Genomic DNA, 20,571 nt, shown 5'->3' with positions numbered 1-20,571 from the left:
CTCGTGTGTTTTTTTGTTTGATCATCAAAAGCAAAGACAAATCTTGATGAGATCAGTCTGTAAATCATGAAATATACTGGGTTTTTTTTCTGGTTTTATTTTATTTTTTTGCAAATTATATATTATTACAAGAGTGCCCTACTGGGTTTCTCAGACTGAGAGAATTATTTTTTTTTTTTATGTCTAAAATATTTTCCTTTTCCTGGGGTTGAGAGATTTTTTCTATTGTTCCACTGTATTGGTGTTTTCTCTAGGTTAGGTTTGGGGCTGCCCAATGTGAAAAATAAAAACTGTGTAAAAATGACCAAAAATGAATGAAAATTTGGGAGAACAGCTGGTTGATGTCAATTCCAATGGCATAAAAATGAACAAGTGACAAGTTGAGTCATACAAGATTGTTTAAAAATCGAATCATTCCTGATGTCTAGCATTGGGTTAATGTGCATACCAACAGCTTGTGAGTCTGGATTTTGCTGTGCTGTAAATTATAGACGTTGCTGCGAGTGAGTTGCACTTTTCCGTGTGCACACTTGAATCAACCGCTTTTAAAGCATATGTAATGTTAAAAAAAAAGCATACACTGTAAATCATGTCAGATATTTTTTCAGCTTTAATATGATATAACAGCCAACCACAAAAATTCTAGTAAGAACTTTAAAGAGATGTTTTGAGCGAGACAGAAAAACAATGTTGTATAGGCTTGCACTCCCTACATAAAATGACAATCTCTTGTATGCTTTACACTTGAGGTAGGGTAGCTAGACTGAACCCTTATTCAAATCATTTGGCAAAATATATTATGGTGTGATGAGACCCAGGGGATCCCTTGGGATATAATTCTCAAAACAAGACATTATCATCAACAGAAGTATGGTGGTGCCAGTATCATGTGATGTGATGTGCCAGTGGTGATGGACCGGTTGATGGACAAGGTCAGACACTAGTCTCCATGGACTATGATGTTTGTGGATGATATTGTTTGTGGTGAGAGTAGGGAGCAGGTTGAGAAGAGCCTGGAGAGGTGGAGGTACATGCTGGAGAGAAGGGGAATGAAAGTCAGTAGGACTTAGACAGAGTACATGTGTGTAAATGAGAGGGAGGGCAGTGGAGTGGTGCAGTTGCAGGAAGAAAAGTTGGAGGAGTTCAGGTACCTGGGGTCAACAGTGGAAAGTAATGGAGGGTGTGTTAAATAAGTGAAGAAACGAGTGCAGGCAGGGTGGAGTGGGTGGAGAAGAATGATAGGAGTGATTTGTGATAGAAGATTATCTGCAAGAGTGAAAGGGAAAGTTTATAGGACTGTGGTGAGACCTGTTGTATGGTTTAGAGACAGTGGCAATAGACAGGAGGTGGAGCTGGAGGTAGCAGAGCTGAAGATGTTGAGGTTTTTGTTGGGAGTGATGAGGATGGACAGGATTAGAAATGAGCTTATTAGAGGGACAGCGCATGTGGGACGTTTTGGAGATGGTTTGGACATGTGCAGAGGAGGGACATGGGGTATATTGGTAGGAGAATGTTGAGGATGGAGCCACCAAGAAGGAGGAAAAGAGGAAGACCAAAGAGGTTCATGGATGTGGTGAGGGTAGACATGCAGGTAGTAGTGAAAGGGGCAGATGTAAAGGACAGGGGGGTATGGAGATGGATGATCCGCTGTGGCGACCATTAATAAATGAAGCCAAAAAAAGAAGAAGGTTGTCAAGATCATTTAAAAACAAATTGCACACAACTGTAAATTGCACATAACTGTAGTGTCGCATTCTGAGTGATTAAACGTTACGTGGTTGCGCCCTCTGTTGTAGATTAAGATGTAATACAGCACAAACCTGCACTTAACACTCCTATATACTACTATCTTAACACCACTGATGCACCATAAACTAAAATATTATTCATATTTTATTTATTTTTAATACTTTTATAACAGACATTTTAGAGCAAATTAGGGCACCATTTAAGAACCTATGGAACTTCACAAATTAGCCATTTGCTTGTTGTTGCTGATGGTAACAACAAGTTAATCTAACTTTAAATCTAAGTAAATTAATTATTTGAACTATAATGACGTTGCACAAGTTGTGGCGTTTCTGTGTCTAAATCAACTGCTTTTTTGAGTCCAACACAAGAATCACGTGGTGCTTTATTTGTGTTAGACCCTCTTTCACTGTTTGTAATTATTAATGAACATACAATGAAACCACAAAAAAATCATTTGCAGAAGTAGAGCAGTACAGTTAATGCTGTAAAAACATCAGGGCAATGCAGTTTCATGCTGCAACAGACTACTGATTTTGTAGTTTCTGCATTAACAATGTCACAAATTGTTTCTTGCAGCATGAATAGGAAGTTAATCCAAGGAAGCTGATTTTTAAAGAATCTTATCAGAATGCAGTGCTGCTCTGAAATACACTGTTAAAACGGTTAAAAGTGATGGGGAATCCAGCAGGAAATTAAATAACAGGGTAAGTAGACAAGGATTTTGACACAGTAGCTTAAAATTAGCTTCAATAGGTTTGGTATTTCATTTTGCACACATCTATATAAGTTCATCTACAAGTTTTTTAAAATAGAAAGCCAGTGGTAACATCTATCTAGGAATCTCCCTGTGATGGTAAGCGGAAGAACCTATGAGAGAGACCAGACTCAGATGGAAACCCATCCTCGTCTGGGTGGCACCGAATGTCCATTCATAGTTTTATCTTTGTTGAGGAGTGCTGTTCAGTAATGGATGTTTAAATGAAGAACTGTTCATGCAAACTGCTGTCCTCAGCTATTGTATCGAAGTGTTTATATTAATTACAATCCAAATCTATCCTCAGTTGTACTTTTGTCCACATTGTGTATAATGCTCAAGGCTTTTAGAAATGTTTTATCTTAGGGTCAAACAAAAACATATTTAAATGTATATTTTTAATCTTGGGCTTCGAATAGCAAATTACACCTAGCAAATAGTAGCACATTTTGTGGTTTCACATTATTTTTAGGCAGAATATTTTAGAGAATTATGAGCAGGTGACAGTTAAGGGTCTTGCTTAAAGGCTTCAACAGAGACTCAGTTTCAGCAAAGAACATTTTATTCAGTGGGTACGTAAAGTATTCAGACCCCCTTAATTGTTCACTCTTTGTTATATTGCAGCCATTTGCTAAAATCATTTAAGTTCATTTCTTTTCCTCATTAATGTACACATAGCACCCCATATTGACAGAAAAACACAGAATTGTTGACATTTTTGCAGATTTATTAAAAAAGAAAAACTGAAATATGACATGGTCCTAAGTATTCAGACCCTTTGCTGTGACACTCATATATTTAACTCAGGTGCTATCCATTTCTTCTGATTATGGTGGTTGGTTCTACACCTGGATGGTTCTACACCTTCATTTGATTCCAACTTTGTTTGATTAAACTGAAAGCCACACACCTGTCTATATAAGACCTTACAGATCACAATGCATATCAGAGCAAATGAGAATCATGAGGTCAAAGGAACTGCCTGAAGAATTTAGAGACAGAATTGTGGCAAGGCACAGATCTGGCCGAGGTTACAAAAAAAATTCTGCTGCACTTAAGGTTCCTAAGAGCACAGTGGCCTCCATAATCTTTAAATGGAAGACATTTGAGACGACCAGAAGCCTTGCTAGAGCTGGCCGTCTGGCCAAACTGAGCTATCGGGGGAGAAGAGCCTTGGTGAGAGAGGTAAAGAAGAACCCAAAGATCACTGTGGCTGAGCTCCAGATATGCAGTCGGGAGATGGGAGAAAGTTGTAGAAAGTCAACCATCATTGCAGCCCTCCACCAGTCTGGGCTTTATGGCAGAGTGGCCCGACGGAAGCCTCTCCTCAGTGCAAGACACATGAAAGCCTGCATGGAGTTTGCTAAAAAAACACCTGAAGGACTCTGAGATGGTGAGAAATAAGATTCTCTGGTCTGACGAGACCAAAATAGAACTTTTTGGCCTTAATTCTAAGCGGTATGTGTGGAGAAAACCAGGCACTGCTCATCAACTGTCCAATACAGTCCCAACAGTGAAGCATGGTGGTGGCAGCATCATGCTGTGGGGGTGTTTTTCAGCTGCAGGGACAGGACGACTGGTTGCAATCAAGGGAAAGATGAATGCGGCCAAGTACAGGAATATCCTGGACGCAAACCTTCTCCAGAGTGCTCTGGACCTCAGACTGCGCCGAAGGTTTACCTTCCAACAAGACAATGACCCTAAGCACACAGCTAAAATAACGAAGGCGTGGCTTCACAATAACTCCGAGACTGTTCTTGAATGGCCCAGCCAGAGAACTGACTTAAACCCAATTGAGCATCTCTGGAGAGACCTAAAAATGGCTGTCCACCAACGTTTGCCATCCAACCTGACAGAACTGGAGAGGATCTGCAAGTAGGAATGGCAGAGGATCCCCAAATCCAGGTGTGAAAAACTTGTTGCATCTTTCCCAAAAAGACTCATGGCTGTATTAGATCAAAAGGGTGCTTCTACTAAATACTGAGCAAAGGGTCTGAATACTTAGGACCATGTGATATTTCAGTTTGTCTTTTTTAATAAATCTGCAACAATGTCAACAATTCTGTGTTTTTCTGTCAATATGGGGTGCTATGTGTACATTAATCAGGAAGAAAAATGAACTTAAATGAATTTACCAAATGGCTGCAATATATAGGTAGTCGTCGACTTACGACCACGACTGGGACCGACAGACCGGTCGTAACACGATGTGGTCATAAGTAGAGTAGGCTATATGTACAGTACTGTGAAATGATGCCGGAAGCTGGTAAAAAAAAATTACGTACACCGCGTCTAGCGATTATGGTCGTAAAGTCGAATGGTCGTATGTCGCATAGGTCGTAAGTCGACGACTACCTGTAACAAAGAGTGAATAAATTTAAGGGGGTCTGAATACTTTCCGTACCCACTGTATATTACATATGTGCTTAAGATACAGTGTATATAGCAGTGGGTGAAGTAGTCGGTGGTGGTCGCAGTGCATGGGTAGCAGCACGTGAGGTGCGTGTGTGTGTGTGTGTGTGTGTGTTTGTTTGGGGGGGGGTGGGCTGGGGATGGGGTTGCTTCAGCAGCACGCGACGGCCTCAGGTACAGGGGAGGCGGGGCTCGCGCGCACACAGCCAGACTTGGCGACTCACGCTCGTGCGCTCAGAACAAGCTGCGCAGAGCTCGCGGTAATTGAGGAGCCAGAAAGCGAACGCGCCGCTGGAACAGTCTGAGCTTGAGGTAATGCTTTGTGTGTTTTGCTCATTTGCAGAACTAGTTAATATAAGTAGTAAATAAACCGCTATAAATGCATGGGCTATTCGATTCGATTCTTGTTCTTTCTCCTCGCAGATTTCTTCTGAACAGCTTTACAAAACAAGGACTGACGCCAATAATCAGCAGCAGCAGAACACCATGTCCTCGCTCCGGTCATTTCTAACTCCGCGAATAATGATCGGTTCACGCGTGGACTGGATGTAAAGAGAGAAGAAGAAGTAGAAGAAGAAGAAGAAGAAGAAGAAGAAGAAGAAGAATTTCATTCCTATTCCGACTCATTCTCAGCATGTCCCACGCAGAAGTGGAAGTGTCCGGCCTCGGCTTTCCGACTTTACCTGTTGATCTGGACTCAGACTGTCTGTCCCGAGTGCCGCCGCTCCGATCGCACGCGCTTAGCGCCAGGAGGAACTCGTACGTGCTTCACAAGTTGGAGCTCGAGCCGCAGTTTTACGCCGCGCCGTCCTGGTCCGACGAACATGTCTTACCCGAAACACGGACGGAGGAATCCAAAGCTGTGGATACTCCTCCGTCTTCGGCGTCTCCGCAGTCTTTAACATCCAATGCGCAATGGGACGCCGCGGTCCCGAGCGCTGTTGCGCACGAGGTGAGCTCCGATTCGGACCCAGAGCCGACGAAGAGCAACCCGAAGTTGATCAAAAGGCTCGTAAGCCGATTGGAGCAAGAGGAGAAGGAGGACGTGGAGACCAAAGCCGTCGCTACGTCTCCCGATGGCCGATATCTGAAGTTCAACGTGGAGATCGGCAGAGGCTCGTTTAAAACCGTCTATAAAGGCCTGGACACCGAGACCACAGTGGAGGTGGCGTGGTGCGAGCTGCAGGTACACATCTTCTATCTGTAAATGTGTCTAGATCAAATGATGAAAGGGAAATTAGGAGTAACATAGTGCAATGAATGTGAGTAAAAACCCATAACAGGTGAATGAAGTGTGCACCTGCCATTAGGAGAATTCCTTAAGGTTCTCTGCTGCCATTCATATGTTTACAATACTAATAATTATTATGCACAACATTTAACAATATTTATACTTTCATTAGTATAATTAATTTTACTCTTTTTTTTTTTTTTTTTTTTTTACAGAAATTAATTGCAACTAACTTTGAACTCAGTTAAACATTCCCTTCTATATTCCCAACACATGAATTTGCCCTGATCGAATATGCAAACTTCTGAAAATGCAAGCTCTATTATCTCTATCCGCATCAGGACATGACATCTTGACTTAAAGTAAATGCTGGGGTTGAGCTTGCATAATAAATTCCCTCTTTCCCACTGTCTCTCTCCTCTCTCCAACTGCCTGATTGCTCTTTCTCTGAATTATAAAGACTCTCAGCTGACAGATTGGTGAGAGTCTGCCAGTTGCTGTTACTGGAAGATAGCCTGTAGTACTAAAATTTACTAGATTCACACTCAAGCAATGGAATGTGATTTTCAAGCTTACACAATTTCAGTGTCCCATGTGTAAGAAACTGAGTATTAGACATTCATTTATTCTTAGAAAGTGACAGTTACAGCAGCTTTATTCAGGTTGCATCTGCCACATCTCACAATTCTGTTGTCAGTTTCAATAGAAGAGTTTACTGATTATATCGGTTCAGTTTAAATTATATTCAGTCACTGTTTTGCCTAATTGGTGTTCAATAGGTCATTCATTTGTCATATCATTTTTTTTGTCATAATAGTATGATCATTAGTATGATATAATCTTGTTTTGACTTAAAAACACACTCATGGTTTTACACATAAATGACTTATGTATAAGGACAAATAAATAGAATATGATCAGAAACCCCTTTTTTATTGTATGGGATTAGAATTTATTTACATAAAAAATTACGATAAAATGAGAAATTAATTTCTTGATATTCTGATTTTATAGACAGAGATAACATTACAGCGAGGATAGCTTTTTCTGTAGTGACCAAATACATGACAATTATTTTGACTTATACTAGAATAAAAGAGTTATTCAAGATACAGTAATAGGAAACTTGCCAAAGCTGGTTTAATGGTTAAACATTCGGTCTTATTTCAAAAGAGGCTAAAAGACTTAATCAGCTCTAATAGGATTAAATACGACTGCTGCTGCTACTGAGACTTCAGCCTGCCTTCGATGACATCATCACGGCAATGAATTGTGTGTGAGCAATCCCTATGCTGCGCTTATCTTTTGGGATTCTTTATAATTTACTCATGACCATGCACGCTCTGCTATGCTCGGAGGAGACTGATGACTCTACATAAATATGTGAACTGATCTAATATTGTGTTAGAGCTCATAGTTTTGTTACTTGTACATTTGACTTTTTCATTTGTATTTCCTCTTGGTCTGTGCATGCTTTGGATGTTTTACTAAATTCTTGCAAACAGCCATACAGTGGAATTGCAGTAGAATCGAAAAACACAGAGAGGATCTGTGTAATGGCACACAAGTGACTTGTAATAAAATGTTTTAAAAACTGCAAGATTTAAAGAAATTGCACATTTCTTTTACTGTGCATTCACTGAGCTGTAGTATTTACAAGGAAACAAGAAAAAAACAAGGAAAAAATCCCTTATATTTGAAGCCTATGATCTCTAAGCCTGAAACGCACACTTTTAGTGCATCTTTTATACACTAAAACAGTTTTCAATAGATTGTGATATGTGGATCTTTTAATTCAGCATAAATGTAGCTTTTCAGTTTCAGTTATTGAACCACCAAGTTTTTCCCACAAGGCAGAAAAGATGTTTCTAAAGAGGTTTAATACTTCGTTTTGGTAAATATATAATCTTTTACTATTCAATTTAATTAGTTTTGTTAACATATTGGCGTCAAAAATGAAACTATAAAACCATAATTAAAAGACTAATGTATTTCAAAATGTTTGAACAAAAACAGTGTTTCATGTCACTAAAAGTCTATGTGGTTAAATACTAAAACTGCATTCTGCATGCAGAATAGGTGTTTGGATTCGTGCAAATGAGCGACTAATGGCTTCTAATTGCATAGTTATGTACTGTGTGGTAACATATAACTGCTGGTTATTAACAATTTCAATATGTTATTGAGTCATTTCAATATGATTTTGCGTCATACCTTCATTTCCTCAATAGTATTTGGCATTGGCAATGGAACACCGAATACATCATTAATGTTCATGGTTTAATGTAATGCTGGCCAGTTATGAATCTAGTCATTCAAAGCAGATGTTTCCAAATCACCTCTGGGTCTCCCCATCCTTTTATTAGGGACAATTACATAACTGTTGCAAATGTATTCACACATAGTAGGCGTCATACATGATTGTGCCAGTCCATTTTTACTGTTGCCTTGATGGTTTTTTGCGTAGAACAAAAAAATGAGGTCTGAGGAAAAATTGTCAAACTGTAAAATAACAACTTGGCATTTTAATGTAAAGTTTGCATTTGCTCTATGACACTTAGTATGCCCTCCCATCCAACAACGACTGGTGCTAAAACACCCCTGCAGTCTTATCAGTAGCTGCCTTATTTTAGATAAGTATGCATTTCTGTGGAAGAGGAGGGGTTTATTTTACACATGTGTAGCATAATCGCTGAAACCTCCCAGTCACGTTACACCACTGCTCGTTTGTTTGGATATATTTATTCTGCTTAAACGTAGAAAAAATGGTAGCTAAAGTGTACATTTATTTTGTGTAAATATTATGAAGCAAATGAGAGTTGGTAATTTTACATGATTAAAAACTCTGGCAATGAAATATTTATCTAGAATTATAGTTGCGATTTAGAATACATTTAAAGCATCGCGTCACAGCTCCAGGATCTCTGAATGAATTTTGAGTTTGTTTTGGTATGGATTTGCCCTTGTGTTTAAATAGGTTTCCTTCAACCTTCCTACTAAACATACTAAAAACATGCTAAATTGCCTCTGAGTGAGATTTTAATGTGGATGGTGATCTGTAATGGACTGGCATCCCATTCAGTGTAGTTTTCTACTATGATCCAGTACTCATTTAATTGTTATGGCAGCAACAAATCTGCTTGGATGGTAAAGTAAATACATGGAGAAAGTATCCTAATGGATCAATGCATCAGCCAAAATTTGGAGGCCCACAAAACTGCCTGAGGGCCAATGAAGAATTGAGGGAGTTTCTTATAGAGAACAAAGATTTTGACTATTTGGTTTCCAAAAATGTTGAGTCACATGTAGTCCTGCCAGCTACTGACCAGTGGCTTATTGTGCTTTCATGCACTACTCTTTGCTGTCATGGCTGTAAATGTGGACTGAGTCATTCTGATTACTTACTTTAAACACTATGGCATTAAATATCAAAAAATCTGTAAGGAAATAAACAGGGATTTAATGTACATGAAAGTTGTTAATGTACATGAATTGAGGTATTAATGTTTTTGTTTCCAAATTGAATTACAGCTGAGGCATAACCCTAGAAAAGAGCTTTTGCTTAGCAATAGCTGTGTAGCAGTTCTGATATTTGAACTGAACATTTGATAGTAATTTTCACCTAGAGTACTGGACTGCTTTGTGTATCTGTTATAGCAACATTATGACAATTTTGTTGTTTGACCACTCTTGACTGACCTTCTATCCACAATCCAATATTTGAACTTTTTGTGTTCATCTCACTGTAAACTAAATTTTACCTTGCAGTTTTTCTTCTGACATGCCAACTGACTTAAAAATGCCTTAAATGGACAAAGCCTTGCATTCTGTGACATATTGTAGTGGTATATGTTTCTTTCATTGTATCATATTGTTACTGGGTTATACTGCAGCTTTAATTAGAGCCAGATGTGTCCCAAAAAACGTCTGTATTCTTCCTGAAAATCCAGTTATTGCACCCTTTAACACATAGACAACAAATACTGGAAAGCACACCTTCTTGGCTTTACTTATGTCTCAAAGAAATGTGCATACAAAGGATAATCTGTTTTGTCTGTACAACTTTGGGTTACACAGTTAATTTTGAGGGTGCCTCTTTCAGATTATTCAAATGGCCAGAGTGGCTTTCCCTGAGGTGCCCACAGTTTTTCTAAATGCATCTAAAATAGCGGTTTTGTAGAGACGGGGGTATATTGTCTATACAACCACTTTTAAACAAAGGTACTTGCTCTTTTACTTAAAAACAATTTGGTAATATAAAACCCAGACTGATATAGCAGGTCATGTTTGTTCACTGTGCTGTGAAAATGAATACTGTCTGTCCTTGTATTATTCAGCAGCTTAAAAATGTGCTATTTTTATTTTTTATTCTTTGTTGACATTTTCTAACTAATTTCTCTATGAGATATATAAAGGTAATGACAATGAGATTTACCTGTGCAAGTAATGTAGGCCTTGAATCATGCATTTAATTCTATTTTGATTTGTCTGATTAATACAATAATACAATTTTTGTTACTCCAGTGAAAAAGTAGTGTAGTAAAAATGTGCTGATAGTTTAAAGGATAAACTGACTGAACACTTACACCTCAATTTATTTCATAACATGTTATATTGTGGTTACCTAAAATTGTCAGAGAGTCTCTGTGGACTTAATACTGTTCCCCACTTGAGCCAATATCACTCAAGAAGAATGGGCTTAAGTTCAAGGTCAGAATCGCACGTAACAGAGACACGCCTCTAGTTTGAAACCCCACCCAACTTGTAACTCTTGCGTAACTTCTATTTAGTGTGTAAGCGTGGAGTTACAGCTGAGGTCTGAATACTTATGTTCACAATTGTAAATGCAAATACACTATCTTGTTTTAAGTGAGAAAAAAGGCAGACATGGTGAGCATGTAGTAAATTGACATTTACACCAATTAAATATAATGCAATAATTAAATGATTATTTCAATGTATGCAATATATATATATATATATATATATATATATATATATATATATATATATATATATATTTTTATGCAATGAATTTACTTACAATATTGTAGTGCAACAAGAAGTAAACCCCAGACAAGGCAAATATTTCCCCCCAATATTTATAACATATAAAAGTAAATATGTATAAAGGCCACAAACAAGAAATACAAATTAAACATGCTTCACATTTTGCAGGTGACATACTCTATGATCAATAACACAAACATTTCTCATAAGCACTCTGCCAAGTTTTTGTTCAGAATTTGCCTTTGGCAAAAATGTTTCCCACTCTTTGAGATTTACTTCCTACAACTTTACTTGTTGTAACCTTTCCCCAGCTCAAGCAAAAGGACCACTATCCTCATTGTTTTATTTGCCCTCTGGCAATGTGCACTCTATAATTACTAAAACTAAAACCTCTTTTAAAACATTTTGGTATAGTTTTGCCGAGCTGTTATGCATTTTTCTTTTTACATGCAACTCTCTTGTTATGAATTGAGCTTATGCATATTTTAGGTTATAAAAAGACAGGGATCTGGACAGCGGCCACCTTCACCCACTCTATCGGGTGAATCTGTGGTCTGTGAATCAACTTTTCTTTCTAACATTGTTTTATATATATATATATATATATATATATATATATATATATATATATATATATATATATATATTATTCAGGAAATACCTAATTTAGTGTGAGTATGACTACATGACATTATCAGTCTCATAGCAAGTCTTCTGATCTAAGCAAAGAAATGGAGGTTAGTTATGAGGAGGGATGTATTCATTCATTCATTTATTCTTGGGTAGTTGCTACTTCTTCCTGGCCAGAGTCACATGAATCCAGATCTTATTCCTAGAAACATGATGTAAGGTGGGAATACAACCTGAATGGGCATCATGTACACACATTAACCTCAAAGCCCCAGCGTCCTGGGTTTAATCCAGAACTGGTGATTGTTGCCTGTGCCAGTTTTTTTTTGCATGTTTTCCCGTTCTGCGTTTTTTACTTCAACTATCAAAAGACGTGTTAGCAGGTTTATTTGCTTTGCAAAATTTTGCCCTGATACTGATGAGTAGGTGAATATGTGTGTGAATGTGCTCTGCGATGAACTGGTGTCCTGCCTGGGGTGGGATGGGGGTTTCACCCACAATGCATCCAGTATTGCCAGCAACAGCTTTGGAAACCTTCTCTGAATAAACTGGTTACAGAATGATTGAATATTTCAAGAAAGGAATAATTCTATAGTTAAAAAGAATTGTTGATATTTAAATTTTTATATTATGCATTTTTTCTAACATGTTTGTAGTATGTTGGTCCTGGATTATTACATAACACCTACAGAGTCAGCATGTTGCAGCCTTTTTCTCTGCCATTCTCCATTCAGTGTCAGCTATTAAAATAGCAGCATTATCAGTACTGGAACGATGTGAAAATATCCATGCAGCAGCCACACGTTTTTTTTATCCCACAATGTTATTTTGGGCTCGGTGTGTTCTTGTTAGTAACCATGGAGAAGTAATAATTATTAGAAATTTCAGCTGCTCCTGTATCAAACCTCACTATTACAGTAAATCAGTATACACAGTTACCAGAACAGTATATTTGGTTTTCCAGCTCCCAGTCTCACTTCTATCTCCTTAGGCAAGAAACATGCACATATTCACATACATTCTGCCTGCAATCTTTCTACTTAGTCATGCGTATTTGAATTCTTTTTGTGACAGGAAAGTACATGCATAGTCCCATGAATAAACACCCTCAAACCCATTCCAGACACACATGTGCACAAACACTTAGATAAGAGGATCAGCTATACTGTAAGTGGCCCTCTTAAATGACATGGAGTATAATTGCTAGCGTGCATTGATAAAAAGTTGAGTGAGGCAAAAGCAGTGCTGGAGTATACCCCGTAGGGGTTTAAGAGGCGCACCATACAATGTGTATCATGGAAAACAAACTGCTGTGCAGTTTCTGAATGCACGCCATACTTTGTTTTGATAACACAAGAAATAAATTACATGGCTTTTATTTCATATCAATCCTGGCCATTAATCTCACAAACAATTAATAACAGCACACACACACACACACACACACACACACACATATATATATATATATATATATATATATATATATATATATATATATATATATATATATATATATAAAATCATTCTAATGAGTACATTGTCATTGGGTTATCCGTGGCCAATAGGAGAGGCAAATGGATAAAACATTTCCACATGGTTTTGGAATAATATTTATGCCTTTGTTTTGAAAAAAGTATATTACTGACAGTAAAGCGCAATTTAGGTCCAAACCTGATTTTTTATATGTTAACCCTTCAACTATTTCAACTAAAAACAATGGACAGTTTTCTCAGTCTCCCGATCAGTAATCATGATATATGAAAGCGCTGACAAGTTTGCATTGCGATTCTGGCACAAACCTAAAATGGGAGGCAGGGAATACAAGAGCTTTACTCTGAGTGGCTTGTAACATTAAGATTGACAGCCCTGAGAAGTAGAGACTTCAGCAAATCTTTGAATGTACAGTAGTTCTCTGTGTAGAGCAAGGGATTTGATTACTGTTAAGCCCTGCCCCCAGAAGAGGTTTGTGACAAAAAGGCGAACAAAAGCTATAAAAACACAAACGAAAACTTCGTAAGCACATTCATAGAAACAGGATAAATAAGAAGGAAACATAGAAAAGTGTTAACAAAGAACACTGTTACTTTGAAGACCATGATAGTTGTTTGCTAATGTGTTCATTGTTTTTAGTTTCAAAGAGTTTTCCTGCTTTTTCGTTGTATATTTTTGTCAGTTTCTTAAAAAACTTACAGTCGATACTTGTAAACAATAATTTACAAATTACATATTTTAGCCACTTTTACAGGCCATAAAACATGTACGAATATGGAATATGTACTAGAAAGGAAAAAATGGAATACTGTATGTCTGCTTTATATACCTCGTGTGCAGCACATAAAAAGGCAGCTTACGGTTATAAATAATACTGTAGTGACAGAACAGTCAGAGGTATAATAGTGCTAGAAATGCGCTGACAGTGACAAATAGCAATCCGCTGCTACTGTATAAAGTGGTATTCTATGATAATGCGCAGTAGTAACAGTTGCAGATCAGGTCACATTACAGAGATAACATTTACTAATAATGTTCCTAAACTTGTGAATGAGGTCTAAGTGGTTACCTGGAGACATTGTAAGCATATCAAAACAGCCCCGGGCTTCTTCGCAATTCACCATTCACTCGAGTACTGATCTGTCAGAGCAAAGCAGAGTTACTGGTTTGGCAAAAAAGTCCTTTTACAATGGACTTACTGAATTTTAGTTAAACATTTGATATTTTTAAATATTGTGAAAGTATTTAAAAGCAAACAAGTTAAAACAACCCGCATCACCCAACACTTATGCATTAAAGATCATGCTTGGGTTAGACTTTACTTATGTGGATGCATATTTAAAAGATATAAATAGGTTTTGTGTAGCTTTCTGAACAGAATTACCTTAGAATGAGTTCAGTTGTTGGTGTTGAATTCTTGTTCGCTACACTCAGACTTTAGGACATTTAAAAAAGTGAAGAAGTAAAAGTAGCAAGTGAAACCGACCTAGACTTTGCAAATTTGAGTGTAATATGAAAATGCTCTAGAGTGCACTGGGCGCACATGTTGGCTATTGTCTTGCCATCTGTTCTTCTTTAATCGAGAGGAATGTGTTTCTGTACCCAATGTTACAGGAACCCCAGCACTGCATGCTGACATTGGCTCATCTCCCACTTTTTCTTTTATGTACACAGTAGGATCAAAAAGCTGAGTATATTACCAAGAAGTGTTTTTTTTTATTATTATTTCTTCAGTTATAAATAACTAACTGAGTTTTATTTCATTTTTCAAGAAATGAGAATACTTCCTGATGGTGGACTCATACGTTTTCTCACTTTCTCCAAATGTTGTAGATATGCCTGCTTAGACCTATGAAGGCCTTAGACCTTAGACCTATATCTTATGACCTTTTACTAAATGCAGCCAAAATATTTTTCTAATTCTCAAAATAATTTCTTGCTATTTAATTTTTTCCTTATTTCCTTGGTTCATTAATTTTGAAGTTCATGGTTACTTTATTCAGCATTTAATTTATTAAATAAATAAATTTCATATATAACTGAGGTACAACATACATAAAAATACAGTACTTAAGTATTAAGTAACTTCAGTAATCAAAGCATTTAATAGAGTATTATACAGTATGAACTCAGTGAACATGGGTTCTTTAGCTTAGTGCTTCAGTGCTCTGACATTAGCTTATAGATTTTTAAATGTGGATTTTGTGGTCAAAAGAGAATTATCCTTAACAAGTTGCACATTGAGGCCTGTGAAGTAAAATGTTTGCGGTTCTTTGCCACAGCTTTTGCCTCAGAATGCAGAAATTTGAGCTAAGTTTGGATCTCTCATTTTTAGGCAATAGTTTCCTGCAAAAGATTTTTATAGAGTTTGTCTGTGTGGTCAACATTGTCAAATACTCCCACGGCGGCAGAGTCTCACACAGCAAATGGTAGAGGACAGACTGCATGTGTGGGGGGTGTTGTTTCAGCTTTTATTTAAGTTTTAGCTCTCACATTTACCTTTTACATCTGCTCTTACATTCATTGCTGTTCTCTTGGCTCACTTTTAAAATGCAAAATCCTTATCCTTGATTATATAAGAATATATTTTGTAAGTAAATGAAACAGTACATGCATTGTTAAAAAAAGAGTGACAGTGCAAGTTGCTCTTCAGAGAACTATCTGTTCAAACATCCATTCAGTCTGTCACTTCCCATAGATTCACACGGTATTCCGTCAATTACTTGAATAAATGTTTTTTTTTTTACATAATTACAAACACAAACACACATACAGTCCTTTTTATTCTTGTGATGATCTTTTATTGGCATATTTGTCAATACAATTAGAACTATTTTAACAAATGTTTTATTTGTGTACTGCATTTGCTTTTGTAGGAAAAAAAATATGGGGACATTTTCTTCTCACCTGGATAGTATAAATGCACCTATTTTTTCTAAGTGGTGATCCAAATTGTTTTCCATCTCTAATAGATGATTTTAAAAACTCTCTTTTGCCCCATATTGTCCCCATTATAATGAGGAGATCCTTCCTATTTTGCCAACATTCTGCTAGGTAAAGGCAAAACATTGTCTATCATTTACAATATTGTATGCAGTATTTATAGTGCTCACGGTGAAACAGTTATTCACAGTTATTCACTGCGATAAAACTCGTTTGTACTTTGAGAAATAAACTCATCAGTTCTTGCGTGGGGTCTTTAATGCACTAGCTTGTTTTGTATCTTTCATGTATTAAGGGCTTAATAGGAGATGGAAATGTCAAAATGTGGTTCATTACCTGAAGCTCATGTCAGTCATGTAATTATTTCCCCCTCTCTTTATAATGATGCATATAGGATTAGTATGTCAAGGCACACATTAGCTACTGCCACCATTTTGACACACTCAATTTTGCACAGATTCTGTTTAAAAAAAACCTCCCTTTTCCAAGTACTTGTGGGACATCCATACCTGTACGGTCCACACTCCCTTATCGGTACAAAGCATGTTCAAGTTGTGACATGTGTTCTATACATACTAGTCACTGACAAAAAATGCATAGAAAGCCCTTAGGCTTTATGTTAATTGCAACATTAAAGGGTTATGTGTCATTTTGTAAACACACCCTCCTCTGTCCTGAGGCTGTCCCCTGTTTCCCATGTTAAGATACTCTACTTCAGCTGCTTTTACTGCCTAAGGTTATGCAACAATTTACAATATTGTAAAAATGTATAATAGACAAACTTTTATAGATGTTTCCATAAAGTTTGTATCCATAAAAGATTATAGCTATGCTAATGATTCTCTGTTTTTGGCTAATTGTCACTATTCATTATTTCATATGGCATACTACCCTACTGCAATAACTTAAGGGGCAAAGCAGCTCATAACTCAGTTACCTAACATACATCGTACAAACAATGCTGCCATGAACTGATTACTGATCACAATCACCTGGACAATCAAAATCCTCCGTATAAAGACTCTCAGTCCAAACATTCAGTGTGAAGTATACACTCTAATATTCTTGACAGTCATTACCAAACCTTGCATTGTGTTATAGTCTTTCTGATTCATCATCTAGTTCATACACAGTCTTGATAGTAGCATAATTTTGGAACAGCTTACATATATGCATTTATATATGAAGATTGCTTAGAGACTGGCCAGTTTAGGATAAATATAAAACGCTTATTAGGAATTTGCAATTGATAAGAATTAATTTGGATTGCTGACAAAATTTACATGTAAACACAACAATTCAGAATTCGAATATTTGTTTAGGGAAATCAGCCCAGTTTATGCTGATTGTTTTCTGACATTTGGATGTGTCTTTACTTTTGCAAATAATATGTCATCTTATCAGGTGAAAAATATTTTTAATATAGCCATATATGTGCAGGGTAAGGAAGCCTTTGGGACTCCTAATCCAGGTGAAGGGAAAATGTAATGCTACCATATTCAAATACACCCTATATAATTGTGTGCCTTCAACTTTGTGGTAACAGTTTGGACATGATACACATGTGGCTGGAAAAGTCAGGTGTCCCGATACTGCTGCTTAACACATTTTGAAAGATTTTCATCATTTTAGCAGTACGTATTGAAAAAAATTGATGGGCATGTAAAATAATTGCACAAGAAATTATTGGACTTTGTGCATTGTAAATTGTGTTTTTTATTCGAATGTTTTAGTGCACAACATGCACATGGATTCTAGTAAAAGTCATCAGACACAAAGTTTCACATGGCAGTTCTGCTTCTGTTTAATAGAGTATTATACAGATTATTTACCTTGTGTGATTGGATTGGAACTTTATTTGGCTTGGTCTTGAATTTACAACCTGATTGAGCTGTTTACAAGATTTCATTTTAACATAGTTATTATTAATATGGTTTTATTTGGGTTAATAGTTAATTTAACAGTAAGTTTGCAATATCATTAAACCCAAGTTGTTTTTATACTACAGAGTTTGCAGAGATTGGCATAAAAAATAACCAGTTTAAGAAGTGATATATTGAAACTAAAACCACATGATCAGTTTACTTTCATTACAGCGCATTAGGGCCGGGAAGATGGAAAGGTATATATTTGGAGTGGAAATGAGATTAGAGCGGTTTCAAATGTGTAGCTGGATGTTCAATCTTCAACTGAACAAACTGGCACACAATCCGGTCTGCTGTTAGACATGGAGTCATGATGTCTGAATTCAGTAATAGCATTAGTGCCTTAAGTGCACATGTATAACACATGCACACATAAAAGTGTAGATTTGATAATAAACCGCAAAATAACCTGTCACATTCACATCTGACAAAGTTCAAAGACAAAGAAAAACATTACAATATTACAAAATTACAATAAGCATCTATTATTCAAATAAAATATCTTAGAGACATATATTGAGAAATTGGGTCACATATTTGATTCAGCCCAAGTGCGAAACACTGAAAAAAAGTTTTTTTTTTAAATGTGATCAAAAATGTAATACAAATTCTTAGTGATATACAATATGAGACCCAGTATAGGAAATATAAATCAGTATCATCTTTAAACACCAATTATTTCCCCAAATTATTGCAATGCCATACGTGCTACATGTCAACCAGTAACACCCTTTGATAACACTTTGTAAATTGTTTTGTTCTTATGATGAATTTTATATTAGGCTTATAAGCAACAGGCTAACAGTTTTTTTTTATCAGGCTAATATTGAAAGAAAGCATTAAGGGTTGACTTGGTGTGCAATTTCTGAGTTTGACATATTGCTCACATTTACATTTGCTTTGTTTGGCTTGGGGTTCTGTCCAAATAAACTTTAGTCAGAAGCAAGTGCCAGCTGTAGTGCTGCTAGACTAAAAACAGAGCCACATTTACACAGAAAGTCACACACAGAAACACAGAGAGAGCCACAGTTAAACAGTAAGAATTATTGAAGTTACACCATATAGACAAAAGTATTAGGACACCTGAATTTTCCAGCCATATGTGCTTTTTCCCCAAACTGTTACCACAAGTTGGAGGAACACAATTGTATAGGATGCCTTTGGATGCTGTAGCATTGAATTTTTTTTTCTTTACTTGACAAAACACAAATCAAGCTCCATAAAGATATGGTTTACATGAGATAGAGTGGAAGATCTTCAGTAACCTGCTATTGAGCTCTGTCCTTAACCATACTGAACACATGAATTGGACCACAGACAGCACTGAAGGCCTCCTCACCCTGAGTAATCACAAATCTCCACAATTGTACTATAACATATACTGGAACAGCCTTCCTGAGAGAGTGAAGGTTATTATAAGAGCAAATGGGGATTATTCCAGTGTAGTGTTTTAATACATGAGTAGTTATGATTTTTAATTATTAATGAACCACACAGTTGGGTTACATTCGAATATATAGTCAACCTCCGATAATTTGTAGCTTGGAAAATTCACGGGTTCTAATTTGGAACCTAACTAACAGCACGTTGTGGATTATCTTAAAATTTGGGGGAATCCACAGCGGGATCGAATATTCAGGAAAGTTAGAAATTAAATTTTTTTCAAAAAACACATTATGGTATTAAAGTGACATAATGTCCATATGAATTCACTAAGGTACCATAGGGGCTGCAGGGGTGCGTCCAAAATTTGTGAGTTTTCGGAACTCAAGGTCTCTTAGAAGGTAACCTCTGGGAGTTCTGGGGACCACTGTAAATCTTTATTGTTAACATAGCTATAAACCACCGATTCCTCAACTTTTTTTTTAATAAATTTTATTTTTAAATATGTCTATCCATTTATTACGATTAGATTATGTAAACCATCCATGCTAACAATGTTATATATATAACTGTGAGAAATGTAGGTCATCAATCACTACAGCCAAGCGAAAAAAACTACTCACCTAGGCAGACATACATGCTGTCGCTGTTTCAGTATTGACATTCGATTGATTTGCAAAGAATAGCTTTAGGTGTTTGGCACTCTTGTGTTGACACAAAGCTGATTAGGTGTGTGTTACACAAGTCTACATCATTACAGTTTGGTTGTTCAAAAGTTGTACATGCACACACACGTTTTTTCCACAAACTCCTTGAATGCAGGATTCATGGTGCTTGCTCTGGCCTCATGGGAAGACTTTTTCCAACAACCTGCCATTGGCCAAGAGGCCCTGAGCTAAATCAAGCCTTTCATAACTCACCGAAGCACAAAAATGGGTTTTGTTGCCTAGTGATTCATGCATTCAGGCAGTTCCTAGAGGTTACCTGGGATTCCTCATTTTGGATCACGCTCTAAACAAGGGATAACAGAATTCACA

At 36.8% G+C, this 20,571-nt stretch overlaps 1 protein-coding gene across 1 annotated transcript in view; it reads left to right on the top strand.

Moving 5' to 3' along the window:
- Window positions 1–5,123: 5,123 nt before the first annotated feature.
- Window positions 5,124–20,571, top strand: part of wnk4a (WNK lysine deficient protein kinase 4a) — a 47,054-nt gene continuing 31,606 nt past the window's right edge. Inside the window, exons 1-2 of the mRNA XM_046854001.1 lie at window positions 5,124–5,230; window positions 5,342–6,104. Coding sequence (XP_046709957.1) covers window positions 5,553–6,104 — 552 coding nt within the window. The 5' untranslated portion in view covers window positions 5,124–5,230; window positions 5,342–5,552. The remainder of the gene's footprint in view (window positions 5,231–5,341; window positions 6,105–20,571) is intronic.

The sequence above is a fragment of the Silurus meridionalis genome, chromosome 7 (genome assembly GCF_014805685.1).
Source record: "Silurus meridionalis isolate SWU-2019-XX chromosome 7, ASM1480568v1, whole genome shotgun sequence".
Taxonomy (NCBI): domain Eukaryota; kingdom Metazoa; phylum Chordata; class Actinopteri; order Siluriformes; family Siluridae; genus Silurus; species Silurus meridionalis.
This window is presented reverse-complemented; position numbering and strand designations above follow the sequence as displayed.